Source organism: Heterodontus francisci, chromosome 14 (assembly GCF_036365525.1).
Source record: "Heterodontus francisci isolate sHetFra1 chromosome 14, sHetFra1.hap1, whole genome shotgun sequence".
NCBI lineage: Eukaryota > Metazoa > Chordata > Chondrichthyes > Heterodontiformes > Heterodontidae > Heterodontus > Heterodontus francisci.
In genome coordinates, this window is record NC_090384.1 from 107,360,505 (window position 1) to 107,375,553 (window position 15,049).

Genomic DNA, 15,049 nt, shown 5'->3' on the forward strand with positions numbered 1-15,049 from the left:
GCTGCCTTTACTCTAGAGAGCTGTGGATGCTCAGACACTGAGTATATACAAGACTAAATCAATAGATTTTTGGGAAGAAAGGGAATCAAGGGATTTGGGGATAGGGCAGGAAAGTGGAGTTGATGGGGCGGCGCAGTGGTTAGCACCGCAGCCTCATAGCTCCAGGGACCCGGGTTCAATTCTGGGTCCTGCCTGTGCGGAGTTTGCAAGTTCTCCCTGTGACCGCATGGGTTTTCGCCGGGTGCTCTGGTTTACTCCCACTGCCAAAAACTTGCAGGTGATCGGTAAATTGGCCATTGTAAATTGCCCCTTGTGTAGGTAGGTGGTAGGAAATATGGGATTACTGTAGGGTTAGTAGAAATGGGTGGTTCTTGGTCAGCACAGACTCGGTGGGCCGAAGGGCCTGTTTCAGTGCTGTATCTCTAAATAAATAAAATAAATAAATGTAGAAGAACAGCCTGATCTTACTGAATGTCAGGGCAGGCTCGAGGGGCCGTAGGGCCTACTCCTCATGTTTATTGGGCTAGATTTTGCATTCAGCGGTGAAGCAATGACTTAACCACAAAGAAAGCTGCCCACAAAGATCTAGCGATTCTGACGCAAACTTCCCCTTTCCTGACGGAAGTAAAAATCTGGTGTCAAGTCTAGGGGATTTCCAGTCATGCAGCGGTAGTGATGTCAGGTTTTCAAATGGGAATTGGTTAAGCACCTGAAGGAGAAAAAATTTGCAGGGCTATGGAGAAAGAACAGGAGAGATGGACTAAGTAAATTGTTCTTGCAAAGAGCCAGCATGGGCTCAATGGGCCAAATGGCCTCCTGTGCTGTAACAATGCTATGATTCTAAGCAGGGTAAGCAGCCAATCATATTGAAGTTATTCACACAGACAGCAAACCTGCACGTTAAAGCACTGAATCCCTTCTCTTTTAATTTAAATGTTTACATAGCAAAATAAATGATTGGATTTAGATAGAAGGTAAAACATCAATATAAATATAATTTTTAAAAAGTACTTTAAAAAAAAAAATATGTGGAAGATTTTATCATGGAGAAATTTGACATTCCACAAATTTAAAAAAAAATTAGCTTTTCAGGGCCAGTGAGGGCGTTTAGTAGCAATTGTGAAGTTAGTACACCATTTAAAAACCCAGTACACTTCATTCAATATGGTATAACTTTTTCAAGGGTTTTTATAGTGAGACTGACAGCATAAGGGTGGAAGATTTAGTCAGTTCACTGATTTCCTAGGGATTGCAGTCTGGTGGGATCTTAGTGCACCCTCTGGAGGAGCATAGAATCACTACAAGCAATTTGCGGATCTCTCTCTCCAGCAGATTCCTGAAGTTGCTGTCAGTTTCAATGGAGTAATAACAGCGAATGGTGACATTTTCACTTTTGCATTAGTAACATGTTCTTACTGTGGATTTGATTGTTAATGAAAAACTGGGTGCATTGTCTCTAGTTTTAAAAATCAAAATCTCACTTTTTTATTCGTTCTTGGTATATGAGTGTCGCTGGCAAGCCCAGCATTTAATGCCCATCCCTAATTGCCCTTGAGCAGGTGGCTTTGAACCGCTGCAGTCCATGTGGTGTAGGTATTGAGCTAATGGTGCAGTGCTATTCGTGCTGGAGAACTCGAGGGTCACTGTTGGATGTCTTTGCAATTTATGTATTGTGATAATTCTGTCTGGTCAGTTTCAGATCACATGACTGTAAACTGATTATAACCATTTGGGCTTTTCTCCCACCCAATCTGTCTTGACTGTAGAGGTTTCTTTGACAGCAGTAGGGATCTATAAGAATTTCATCATTTCAGAAGCCCTTTAGGACATTTGATTTGTGGTGAGTTTGTATTCCTGTTTAAAAATGGAAGTTAAAATTTTGCTGTCTTCCCATTTATTTTGAATGGATTTTGGTAAATCTTGTGAAAGTAAGCCGTATTATGGAATACATACAAAAGGGTATTGTTAGAATCATTCACGCTGTTAACTCTATGCCTACTGCGAATGCTTGAATAAAATATAACATAAGACCAACATTTTTACATGTCGATTTAGCACAGTGATGATTTAAGAAGCTCCAGTTACAAAGGAGGCATTGTCAGTAATTTCACTTTCATTATTTGTTCAACATTGATATTTGTGTGACAACACAGTAGTTCACACTCTGCATTGAGATCTTGCATGCCTGCTGTGGTTTACTGACCAGAAGGTGGTGTCAGAAACATTACACAAGCCTGCCCATTTCTTTTAAGATATTCTTTGCAGAGAGAGGAGATGTTTATGTAAACAAGTCTGTAATGAACACAGCGACTCCTCTGTGCTTAAGTGGTCTCTGGGGCACTGTACATTAAGCATGCAATTCTCCACAGTACAGTGCTGACTAGGACAAAGGTACTGGGGAGGTTGATAGAGAACAGCACCATAGAAAGGGCTTACCTATGGGGAAAACAGAATAGGAGAGGTGCAGTAGATTCTTTAATTGGGGGTAAATTGTGATCCAAAGTAATTTCCTGATTGGCTGAGTAATCTCTTTCTCTCAATCTACTGACATTTCCAGTGATCAGGTTTCATCGATAACCAACTCCACACCGATTATGCCTGGTTATAACGTGACCTTATTTGTGTCTTGGCCATTATATGGCTACAGCATTGCTCTCTCCCCAGATTTGTTTCGGTTAGCTTACTGGAACACTACAATATTCGTAGACATCGTTGATCTCCCTGGAGTGACATTGGGTATTAACCTGCAACAGGCAGGACTTCTTTTATTCGTTCATGGGATGTGGGCATCGCTGGCTAGGCCTCGTACTGTCTCAGAATCCAGGAGTGAGCTGCATTTAAAGTATTTACCCTGCCACTGAGTATTTACACTGTGGCTCAAATAAGGCCTGATAGTGAACCTTAAATGCCTAGTGACAGCACTGATATTGGATTACCTGGTGAAATCTGGAATGAATACAGATCATTATAATAGACAATCAGGAGTGTAGATTTTAGTTGGATTTAGTTGGTCTCTTAGTTGATCAGTTAAATACGCATATACCTTGTGCAAAATGTTTGATCAGGATGCGGCATGTAGTTACGTCATTGTGTAGACCATAGTGTTCTGCTTCAGAATTAAAAACATTTCTGTTTGAATAATAATTTTCTATAAAGAGTACTTAAGCAACACCGTTCAGCTCTGGAAATATCCTGGGTGTTATTTCTCTTCATGGATATTGTAGAAGAAGTGATGTATGACATAATCTACATAATAAACGTGAACAAATAAATACACATGCACAAACTTGAAACCGAATGCTTATTTGCTGTAATAGATTGCTGGGAAGCAGAGCACGTGGTGGGGCATAGAGTGACTTACTGAAAGCACCAGCGATATCCGAAGCTTACCAATACAGCAGCATAATCTGTGGATAAAAATAGTACTATCATAGGACCTGATAAACAACTCCCAGGGGAAAGCTACAAGTTCACCTAGTTAACCCAAAGAAAATCGCATGTAACTTTTTCAGTTAATAAATAGTCTACTGTTCCTAGATTTACATAGAATGCACAGCACCGAAACAGGCCATTTGCCCCGCTGGTCTATGCTTGTGTTTATGCTCCACACAAACCTCCTCCAACTCTCTTCATCTCCCCCTATCAGCAACATCCTTCTCATGTTTATTGAGCCTCTCTTTAAATCTATCTATACTATTCACCTCAGCCACACCCTGTGGTAGCGAGGCCCACATTCTCCCCACTCTCTGGGTAAAGATGTTCCTCATGAATTCCCTATTGGATTTATTAGTGACTATCTTATATTGATGGCCCCTAGTTCTGGTGTCTCCCATTATTGTATTAAACTGAAAAGCAAGTATATTAACTGTCCCCTCAGTAACCTTCAGCTAAATGTTGTGAACCCACAGGGGAAGGGTCAGCAGCCTTTCCAAACCTGCAGGCCCACAGAATTCAAACAGGGCAGAGCAGCAAGTAATAAATGAACAGTCAAATGGAGTTGGGGTACATGGGCTTTGAGTGCTGCATAGCACCCATAGGCTGTTATTTGGACAGTCCTGAGCTAGAGAATAGGAGCACCATTCAAAGACCAAATGTTTAAAAACAAAAGGATAAAATATATTAAAATGTTTGTGTGAAGTTTGTGTTTGATCAGGTGTAACGCAAATGCCGTTTTCTGCATCCTGTAGGATTAAGGAGATGACTGATGAGGAGGAATGTTGTATCTGTATGGACAGTCGAGCTGACCTCATCCTGCCCTGCACCCACAGTTTTTGTCAGAAATGCATTGATAAGTGGTAAGTCTGGTCACCCTCCGTACGTATCTAGCTGTCGAAAGTGGATTAAATGACCTGACGGAATGCAGCAGAATTAGTTGGCGATTGCTCTAGCAAAGAGCTAGCACAGACACAATGGGTCAAATGGCAACCACTGTGCTATAAACTACTATGATCCTAATCTAATTGATAAATAGACAGGCTGCATTGTATTAAGTTCTATGCCATGTGAATATTAAACAATTCTGGTATGACCTTTTTCCCACCCCTAGTCCCCCTCCCATTTTCGCAATGTGGCCATCGCAGGAAAGGCCAGCATTTCTTGTCCATCTGGAGTTGCCCTTTGAGAAGGGGGTGGTGAGCTGCCGCCCTGAACTGCTACAGTCCGTGTGTTGAAGGTATACCCACAGTACTGGTAGGGAGGGATTTCCAGGATTTTGACCCAGCCCTTTTAGCATTCTGCATGTTGGCAGAATGAAAATGTTTCCTCAGCCCCTTTCTCTCACTTTTATCAATTACTCCTAATAGGGTAATGAAATAAATTGATAAGTAGAGTTCATTATTTAGTGTTTTGATAATGCTTGGATATTACGTATAGATCAACTAATCTAAGGAGTGTGCAAACACTGATTGTGGCACCAACCCCCTTTACAGCTAAATCTGATACAGTAAGCGCCCCAGTAAATTAGAATCTTAGAAAACTTTGCACAGGAGGAGATTGTTCGACTCTTCTTGGATTTTGATGTAAGTAATCATTAATTCCTTCAGTGAAATTGCCTGTAGTTTCCTCCCTCACTTCTGGTTCTGTTTGTTTACATCAAATCATAGAAGTTAACTCTAGGAGGTAGGAATCATTTCTCTGTCCCTCCTCTGCAATTACATGTTACAGCTTCCAGCAGCCCTTCATATTTCCCCAAGCAGCTGTCCCATTTCCCTGCACAGAATGAGTGGGCAGCAGCTGCCAATTTCTGATGTGTTTCTTGTATTCATTTCCTGTGAGATTGCCTCTTCCATCTCTCCAGTTACATCCAGCCTCTCAACAGCTCTTATATCATCTCGTGACAATTAGAGCAAGTGATTCAACAACTTGCATTTATATAGCCCCTTTAACATAGTAAAATGTCCCAAGGTATTTCACAGATTGGACAAAGGCGATATTAGGACAGGTCCTAATGCTTGGTCAAAGAGGGTCATAGACATTACAGCACAGAAGGAGGCCATTCGGCCCATCCAGTCCATGCCAGCGCTCTGTAGAGCAATCCAGTCAGTCCATTGCCTTGCTCTGTCCCTGTAACCCTGCATGTTTATTTCCCTCAAATGCCCATCCAGTTTCCTTTTGAAGTTATTGATAGTCTCTGCTTCCATCACCCCCGCAAGCAGCGAGTTCCAGGCCATTACCACTTGCTGCAAAAAAAAGTTCTTCATCACATTCCCCTGCATCTCTTGCCTATAACCTTAAATCTGTGTCCTAGTCCTTGTACCATCAGTTAATGAGTCCAGCTTTTCTTTGTCTACCGTATCTAAACCAGTCATAATCTTGTACACCTCTATCATGTCCTCCCCTTAACCTCCTTTGCTCCAACGAGAACAACCCAAGCTTCTCCAACCTAACCTTGTAACTAAATTCCCCCATCCCTGGAATCATTCTGATAAATCAACTCTGCACCCTTTCAAGGATTCTCACATCCTTCTTAAAGTGTGGTGACCAGAACTGGACGCAATACTCTTTTTGTGGCCTAACCAGACCTTTATAAAGGTTCAGCATAACTTCCATGCTTTTTACACAATACCCTAGTTTATGAAGCCTAAGATCCCATATGCTTTCCTAACTACTCTCTCAATATGTCTTGCCACTTTTAAAGGTCCATGCACATGTACCACAAGTCCCTCTGTCGCTGCACACTCTTTAGGACTGTGCCATTAAGTATACATTGTCTCTCCCTATCCTTTCTGCCAAAATGCATCACCTCTCACTTCTCTATTAAATTCCATCTGCCATTTGTCTAGCCATTCTGCTAGCCTATCTATGTCCTATTGTAGTCAATTGGTATCATCCTCACTGCTTGCCATACCTCCAAGTTTGGTACTCTGTATTCCAATGTCCAAGACATATGTAACAAAAAAGCAATGGTCCCAGCACTGACCTCTGGGGAACACCACTGTCTACCATCCTCTAGTCTGAGAAACAACCATTTACCACCACTCGCGTTTTCTGTCCTTAATCTAAAGCCTGGCTACCTGACCCGGACCCGACTACATGTGTCGGGTTCGGTTCGGGTCAGATCAAAATTCTGCATCCAGCATTCGGGGTCGGGTCGGGCTGGGCTGGACTTTGCTTCCAGGAAGTCATGGGATCAGGCTTACCCATGATTCCCACAACTCCATCAGCAGTTATAGCTGCTGACGGAACGGATGAAGGAGATCCGTGTCGGGTCGGGTGTGACAAAAAATTAAAGGGCTTGGGCTCGGGATGGGTTCAGGTTGGCTGTGGTCGGGTCGGGCCCGGGTCGGGTTTTAATTTTATACCTGAGCCGGGCTTTACCTTGAGCTAACTTTTCATCCAGCTGGACACTGACTCTCCTGTTCCAGGAGCCTCAATTTTGGTAACCAGACTTTTATGTGGAACCTTGTCAAACCCTTTTTTTAAATTCATATAGACAACATCCACTGCATTTCCTTCATCAAGCTTCTCTGTTACTTCAGCAAAAAATTCAATTAGGTTAGTCAAGCATGATCTGCCTTTTACAAATCTGTGCTGGCTATCCTTAATTAACTGAACCTCTGTAATTGCCTGTTGATTCCCTCTTATTATTGTTTCTAAAACCTTACCACCACTGATAAACTAACTGGCCTGTAGTTACTAGGACAGTCCTTGCATCCTTTCTTGAAGATGGGTGTCACATTTGCCACTCTCCAATCCTCTGGCATCTCCCCCATATCTAGGGAAGATCGGAAGATTAAGGCAAGTCCTTCCGTTATCTCCACTCCCACTTCCTTTAGCAACCTGGGATGCAAGCCATCCGGACCAGGTGACTTATCCACTCTAAGCATAGCCAGCCTTTCCAGTACACCCTGCCTATCAATTTTTGTCCCATCCATTACCCCTCCTTTCGCCGCTTCTGCCAATTTTTTGTCAGCATGTTCCTTAGTAAATACCGATATAAAGTACTCATTAAGTATTCTAACCTTGCCCTGTGCCTCTAAGTATTTATCATTTTCTTTGTCCCAAATAAGCACCACTTCACCTCTTACAACACTATTTACATGCTGGTAGATTTTGTGTTCCCCTTTATGGTAACTGCCATTCTATTCTCTTTGCCAATCGGATTTTCTTCTTCACTTCCCCCCTAAACTTATTGTGTTTGGCCTAGTTCTCACTTGAAGAATTCACCTGATTTGCATCATACACCCTCTTTTTTTTGTTGCATCATAATCTCTATCTCCCACGTCATCCAAGGTGCCCTGTTTTTGGTTCCCTTTCCTCTCGCCTTATTGAAATGTTCCTAGCTTGTACCTGAAACATCTCCTCAAGGATCACCCATTGTTCCATTAGTTTTTCCTGTCAAACTTTGGGTCTATTTTACCCTGGCTAGATATCCCGCCATCCCGTTTATGTTAGCCCTCTCCCAATTTAGAAGTTCTACTTTATAGTTTTCCTTGCTCTTCTCCATTACAAGTCTTAAAAGAGAAAAAAAGAGAGACTGAAGGGGATTCTAGAGCTTAAGGCCTAAAGAAGGCAAGCAGTGGTGGGGTGAAGGAAATTGGGTTGTACAAGAGACCAGAATTGGAGTGCAGAGATCTCGAAGGGTTATAGGATTGGAGGAGTTCACAGAGATAAGGAGGGACAAGGCTATTGAGGATGAGAATTTTCGAATTGTGTTGATGGAGTGGGATCTGGTGTAGTTCAGTGAACAGACAAGATGGGTGAACTGGACCTGGTGCGAGTTGAGATACGCAGGAACAGCAAATGTCAGAGTTTTGCAACACTACATGCGGACCAAGGGTGAGCTGTCTTGATCTTTAATCCCCTGAACTGAGAGTTTGTTTCATGTCTTTGTGGCAGGAGCGACCACAATCGGAATTGTCCTATTTGTCGACTGCAAGTGAAGGAAGCCGGTGATTCTTGGGTTGTGTCTGATGCACCTACCGAAGAAGATATAGCGAATTACGTTCTCAAATTGGCAGATGAGGCTGGGCAGCCCCACAAGCCCTAAGACTTACCAAGGGTCTTGTGTCCTCTGACTGAAGCAGACTTCTTAAATCTGGCCTTTTACAAAACAAAAGTTTTTTTTAAACCAGTTTTACGAGCTTTGAGGCCACTGTGCATCGGATCACTTTGATATTGTACTCGCTGTTCGAAGCAGACTGAAGCCTGATTGAAGGTCTTGTTTATGTTCTTGTATAGATTAACCCCTGCCAAAATTGATGCCATGTCAAGTTTGCATCATGTTCATGTCTGCAGGACGTTCCATAGCAATCACTGCACCCTGCACTAAGCGCGAAGTCTTGAATGACTGCTTGTGAGACTTGACATGAATTGATCAGCAGTATTTGCCTTTTTAAAATGGAACTTATAACACTATGTTTGTGCCTGAGCTCTTCATTGCATGGGAACTTTGGTTGCTGGATCCAGAGCGTTTGGTAATATTATTTCCCATTATTCATTATTGGTTTATTAGTGCGATTTAAACATTTGATTTGTGCTTGTAATTGCTTGAAAAAGTGTGAACTGTGAAAGCTGGTGATTTTAATAGTCCGTGCCTTTTGTTAGGGTGCTCCGAGATTTTCAGAAATGTGCATTGTCAAATAAATTTGTATTTTGCAATTAGTAATTAATGAGGAGTGAGAACACAGTGGGTATAATGAGGCTGACATCAAGTAAGAATTTAGCTTGTAAAAACAACCTGTTTTAAGGCCACTTCAAGGTCATTATCTATACCTCTTGCAACCAGCTTGTTCTTGCCTCAAGAAAATCTTCTAAAAATACTTATTTAATATGGCAATACTTTAATTTCACATTGTTGAAAAAAGTCTCTGCTTTTTCAGCTTATGCATGTGGGAAAGTATTGAATTTTTAAAAAAACCCAGAACTGTTCAAATATTTTTGAATAATCTGCTCAATCAGCCCAAATCACAGATCACATCTGTATTTGCTGCTCCTTTTTCTCATCCTACCATCAGCCCATCCATCCTTTTAAAAGATTCCTTCTTTACATTGAGTAATTCTCCTTTACCACCTCCCTTTAAAAAAAAAACTTGCTTTTTAAAAAAAAAGCTTTGATTTTCACAACTAGACTGTGAAAGCAGGTTATCGAAACATATCGTTTGGCAGCTCCGTGAATATGACTGATCTTCCGTGTTGCGTGAAATTGAATGGTAAGTACTTTTGGAGTGAGTTGCTCTGTTACCTAGCTGGTGTAATTGTGCAATATTGAGCAGATCTGCTGTGGCTATAGTATTTATCAAATATATTAACATTTTAGCTCCTCACTCGCCTGACTGGGATGGGGATTTTATTTCCAAGAAAGAAGCAAAAGTCTTTGCTTCATGATTCCAATGCCAAAATATGTTGTTTAAAGTTACACTGCCACATAGATTACAGCAAGTAAACGCGAAGCAGTGAAATACTTCAATTATTGCATGCCCGAAAGTGTTTTCGTAACTCATTTGGGACTTTATCATTCGAGGTATTTGCTCCTTATCTGTATAGTCTTCTCATTCACCATGATTCATTTACAAGTATCCTCAGTTGAAAATAGAAGCAAGAAATTAAAGTCTATGAAAATCTTTATGACCTTAATCAGACTCCACATTAGGCAGACAGGATTCGAAGATAGTGATAGTAGAGTGCATCACTAATACTTTAATCACACACTGATGAGGTTTATGACTACTAAATATTAAGCCATTGTTTTTTGATTATTGAAGCTGTTTGTTGACGAATAGATGTATACCGATTTCCATTGCTTTGCAGAAAGAAATTGTAACACATCCATCTTGATAGTTGTGGAACGTTCCCTGCCTTATTGGTGATTTATTTTTAAATTAGCATTAACTGTTGTATTTAGTGCAATAAAACATTTTGCCCATTAACTGAATTATTCTGTCCTTGAAGTAGTGTTCACTGCATCATTCTATAATTACTGATCTTAGCAAACTGCGGCACTGTCTTGGTGAATTCAAATGACTAAGCCTAAGACCTAAGACTTCTACTTTGAGAAATACTGGAACCAGGACTGTTATGTGTATGTCTGCTTACCTGTGATTGGTGGTGGACAGAAGGAGAAGACTGGCCTGTGTGTGTGTGTAAAAACTGTTCTCACCATCAACGAGGGTTGCATTTGTGATCTTGCCCATTATCCCTAGCTACATAAGGAAGTCAGGAGTAAATATTGAATGTTTATAATTTTTATACTATTTCTGATCAAACATTAGTGTTGGGATTTAAAAGGAAAACTAATTTGAAACTATTGTGGTTGGTTGGGGTGCTAGAGACAGGGCATGTCTGGGATATTCATGGACATAGGAATTGCTAGATGATGATAAGACTAAGGTACCATCCAGGTAGTCGCATAATCCAAGGATGATGGAGTTATTGACCAATCACAGTGATCAATCTCTATCAATGAGTATACGACAGACTTAGACATGAGGTGAGGAAAACCTCCAGTGATGGAGAGCTTTGGGAACCATAGGTCCTCCCAAGCACATTACACTCGTCACACATCTCGAACATGGGTAAACCACACCTGGAGTTACTTTGAGCAGTTGTAGGCAGTGCACCTTAGCAAGAATATACTGACCTTGGAGGGAGTACAGTGTAAATTTACCAGGATGATGCCTGAACTCCAAGGATTAAATTATGGTGAGAATAAATAAAAAAGGGTATATTCCCTGGAATTTACAAGGTTATGGGGTAATTACACTCTGGACTGTGAAGACAGCAGGATCGGAGATTAAAGTATCGGCAGCTGTTTCAAGATTTCAAGATGGCTCCTGGGCTGGAAGCTCCCTTGCTGTTCAACTCTATCCATGGCCATCTGCTCCCATCCCTAACGTTTTCTCCCCCAATCTGCCCTCTTAAACTGTTTAAATTCCCCTGGCTCTTTAAATCAGTTCATTTTAGCCCTATCTAAAAGTTAACAGTTAGTTTAGTGTATGTTACCTGGGCCCACTGCCCTCCCCCAGCCACACCTGCTCTTTGTTTTCTCAATGAAATTGATCCGGATGAAACTGACGAGAACAGCTGCCGATACTTCAATCTCCGATCCTGCTGTCTTCACAGTCCAGAGTGTCTGCAGCCACGGCATGCGGTAAGTCCATTGAGGTGAAGAAGGAGCTGCGGGACCCGAGACAAGTCCTGTGAAAAGGTGCCCCGAACACCCAAAACATCCACGAACGGCCCCCCCGGCCGCAACTTCAAAGCGCCCGCGGGAGATGGCTCGGAGAGCATCTGCAGCGCACTGTCGGCAATGCTGCATGCCTTTATTTAAACCACTGCAAAAAAAAAAACCCTTAGCAAATGTAATCACTTCTAAGTCTGCCAAATGATGCTTCACCTCCCGAAGGACGTGGATGAGCTTTCCGGACGTCGATGGTGGGCACTGAGGAAATGGCTTATTACCTGCACCAGATTCCACCCCCCCTTCCCGCCCCCTTTACCCTCCTTCCACCCCCCCCCACCCCCGTCCCCTTCCCTGCTCCACCCTCTCAGCTCACCCCCTCACAACCCCGTCCCAGCCCGCCCCCCCCGCACCATCTTCACCCCGCACCCCCTTCCCCTTCACCCCCCCCCCACCCCCTCCCTCTACCCCTCCCCCTTGCATCCCCTCCTCCCACCGGCACCATCCTACACCTGTGTAGGGGCCCCAACAACCCCACTGCCTTGTGGGCGTCTCGGGAGAGACCAAGGCTAAGGGAGTAAACCCTAACAGAAAATCCGGAGCGGAACCCCGTAGGCGGTCATGTGTCACCTTTGGCATGTTTCCGGCAGTTCCTGCAGCCATACTGGTGCCAAACGTCGTGTCCTGCACTCCTTTGGACCCCACCAGAAAGGCCGAGAGGGGGGTTTTGACGACTGGGCAACTCTCAACCTCCATAAATTTGCCCAGGCATGCGCCATGGAGAGGTCACTCCATAGTTGCCTCACAGCGACTGAAACAACACGGAAGGCAGCAGTTACGGGTTATAAGTCCAGATAAATTGGCGTAGAAACTGGGCGCCACGGGTTGCCTTTGTCGGTGGGAGAGGTCATTGCACCTCACTGGACAGCTACCGCCCGCCTCAAACCGGGCAGCCCCCGGTCAATAAGGTTCTGTCCCGCCACAGTCTGCCTGCTTCAATGGGTGCTTGGAGCTCAGGGTCATTGCCCGAAAGGTGGACTGATACACCGCACCAAACAACATGAAAAAAGGAAAGAAGGTACCAGCCCTTCGCTTTGCAAGCTGGAACGTCAGAACTATGTGTCCTGGCCTGTCGGAAGACCTTACACAAATCAACGATTCTCGGAAGACCGCCATCATTAACAACGAGCTCAGTAGACTCAATGTGGACATTGCAGCACTTCAGGAGACTCGCCTCCCCGCGAGTGGCTCTCGAGCAGAGCAAGACTACACCTTCTTCTGGCAGGGCAGGGATCCTGAAGAACCAAGACAGCATGGAGTGGGCTTCGCCATCAGAAACTCCTTGCTCAGCATGATAGAGCCTCCCTCAAATGGCTCGGAACGCATACTGTCCATCCGACTGCTCACCACCTCTGGTCCAGTACACCTACTCAGCATCTATGCTCCAACACTCTGTTCCGCACCTGAAGCTAAAGACCAGTTCTATGAACAACTCCATAACATCATTAGCAGCATCCCCAACACCGAACACCTATTCCTGCTGGGGGACTTTAATGCCAGGGTTGGGGCCGACCATGACTCATGGCCCTCCTGCCTTGGGCGCTATGGCGTTGGAAGGATGAATGAGAACGGGCAGAGACTGCTTGAGTTGTGTACCTATCATAACCTCTGCATCACCAACTCGTTCTTTCACACTAAACCCTGTCACCAGGTTTCATGGAGGCACCCAAGATCACGTCGTTGGCACCAGCTAGACCTCATTGTCACAAGGCGAGCTGCCTTAAACAGTGTTCAAATCACACGCAGCTTCCACAGTGCGGACTGCGACACCGACCACTCCCTGGTGTGCAGCAAGGTTAGACTCAGACCAAAGAAGTTGCATCATTCCAAGCAGAAGGGCCACCCGCGCATCAACATGAGCAGAATTTCTCACCCACAGCTGTTACAAAAATTTCTAAATTCACTTGTAACAGCCCTTCAAAACACTCCCACAGGGGATGCTGAGACCAAGTGGGCCCACATCAGAGACGCCATCTATGAGTCAGCTTTGACCACCTACGGCAAAAGTGCGAAGAGAAATGCAGACTGGTTTCAATCTCATAATGAAGAGCTGGAACCTGTCATAGCCGCTAAGCGCATTGCACTTTTGAACTACAAGAAAGCCCCCAGCGATTTAACATCCGCAGCACTTAAAGCAGCCAGAAGTACTGCACAAAGAACAGCTAGGCGTTGCGCAAACGACTACTGGCAACACCTATGCAGCCATATTCAGCTGGCCTCAGACACCGGAAACATCAGAGGAATGTATGATGGCATGAAGAGAGCTCTTGGGCCAACCATCAAGAAGATCACCCCCCTCAAATCTAAATCGGGGGACATAATCACTGACCAACGCAAACAGATGGACCGCTGGGTTGAGCACTACCTAGAACTGTACTCCAGGGAGAATGCTGTCACTGAGACTGCCCTCAATGCAGCCCAGCCTCTACCAGTCATGGATGAGCTGGACATACAGCCAACCAAATCGGAACTCAGTGATGCCATTGATTCCCTAGCCAGCGGAAAAGCCCCTGGGAAGGACAGCATTACCCCTGAAATAATCAAGAGTGCCAAGCCTGCTATACTCTCAGCACTACATGAACTGCTATGCCTGTGCTGGGACGAGGGAGCAGTACCCCAGGACATGCGCGATGCCAACATCATCACCCTCTATAAAAACAAAGGTGACCGCGGTGACTGCAACAACTACCGTGGAATCTCCCTGCTCAGCATAGTGGGGAAAGTCTTTGCTCGAGTCGCTCTGAACAGGCTCCAGAAGCTGGCCGAGCGCGTCTACCCTGAGGCACAGTGTGGCTTTCGTGCAGAGAGATCGACTATTGACATGCTGTTCTCCCTTCGTCAGATACAGGAGAAATGCCGTGAACAACAGATGCCCCTCTACATTGCTTTCATTGATCTCACCAAAGCCTTTGACCTCGTCAGCAGACGTGGTCTCTTCAGACTACTAGAAAAGATCGGATGTCCACCAAAGCTACTAAGTATCATCACCTCATTCCATGACAATATGAAAGGCACAATTCAACATGGTGGCTCCTCATCAGAGCCCTTTCCTATCCTGAGTGGTGTGAAACAGGGCTGTGTTCTCGCACCCACACTTTTTGGGATTTTCTTCTCCCTGCTGCTTTCACATGCGTTCAAATCCTCTGAAGAAGGAATTTTCCTCCACACAAGATCAGGGGGCAGGTTGTTCAACCTTGCCCGTCTAAGAGCGAAGTCCAAAGTACGGAAAGTCCTCATCAGAGAACTCCTCTTTGCTGACGATGCTGCTTTAACATCTCACACTGAAGAATGCCTGCAGAGTCTCATCGACAGGTTTGCGTCTGCCTGCAATGAATTTGGCCTAACCATCAGCCTCAAGAAAACGAACATCAT

At 44.2% G+C, this 15,049-nt stretch overlaps 1 protein-coding gene across 5 annotated transcripts in view; it reads left to right on the plus strand.

Annotated features, from left to right (window-relative positions):
• rnf141 (ring finger protein 141) overlaps positions 1–10,367 on the plus strand; it is a 115,870-nt gene extending 105,503 nt beyond the window's left edge. For 3 of the 5 annotated variants that reach the window (XM_068046708.1, XM_068046712.1, XM_068046711.1), the window contains 2 exons: positions 4,188–4,295; positions 8,338–10,367. In XM_068046708.1, the coding sequence (XP_067902809.1) occupies positions 4,188–4,295; positions 8,338–8,488 (259 nt within the window). In that variant the 3' untranslated portion in view covers positions 8,489–10,367. Of the gene's footprint in view, positions 1–1,766; positions 1,841–4,187; positions 4,296–8,337 lie in introns of those variants that run through there. The other 2 variants (XM_068046709.1, XM_068046710.1) reach the window with 2 other exon arrangements.
• The last annotated feature ends 4,682 nt before the right edge of the window (positions 10,368–15,049 follow it).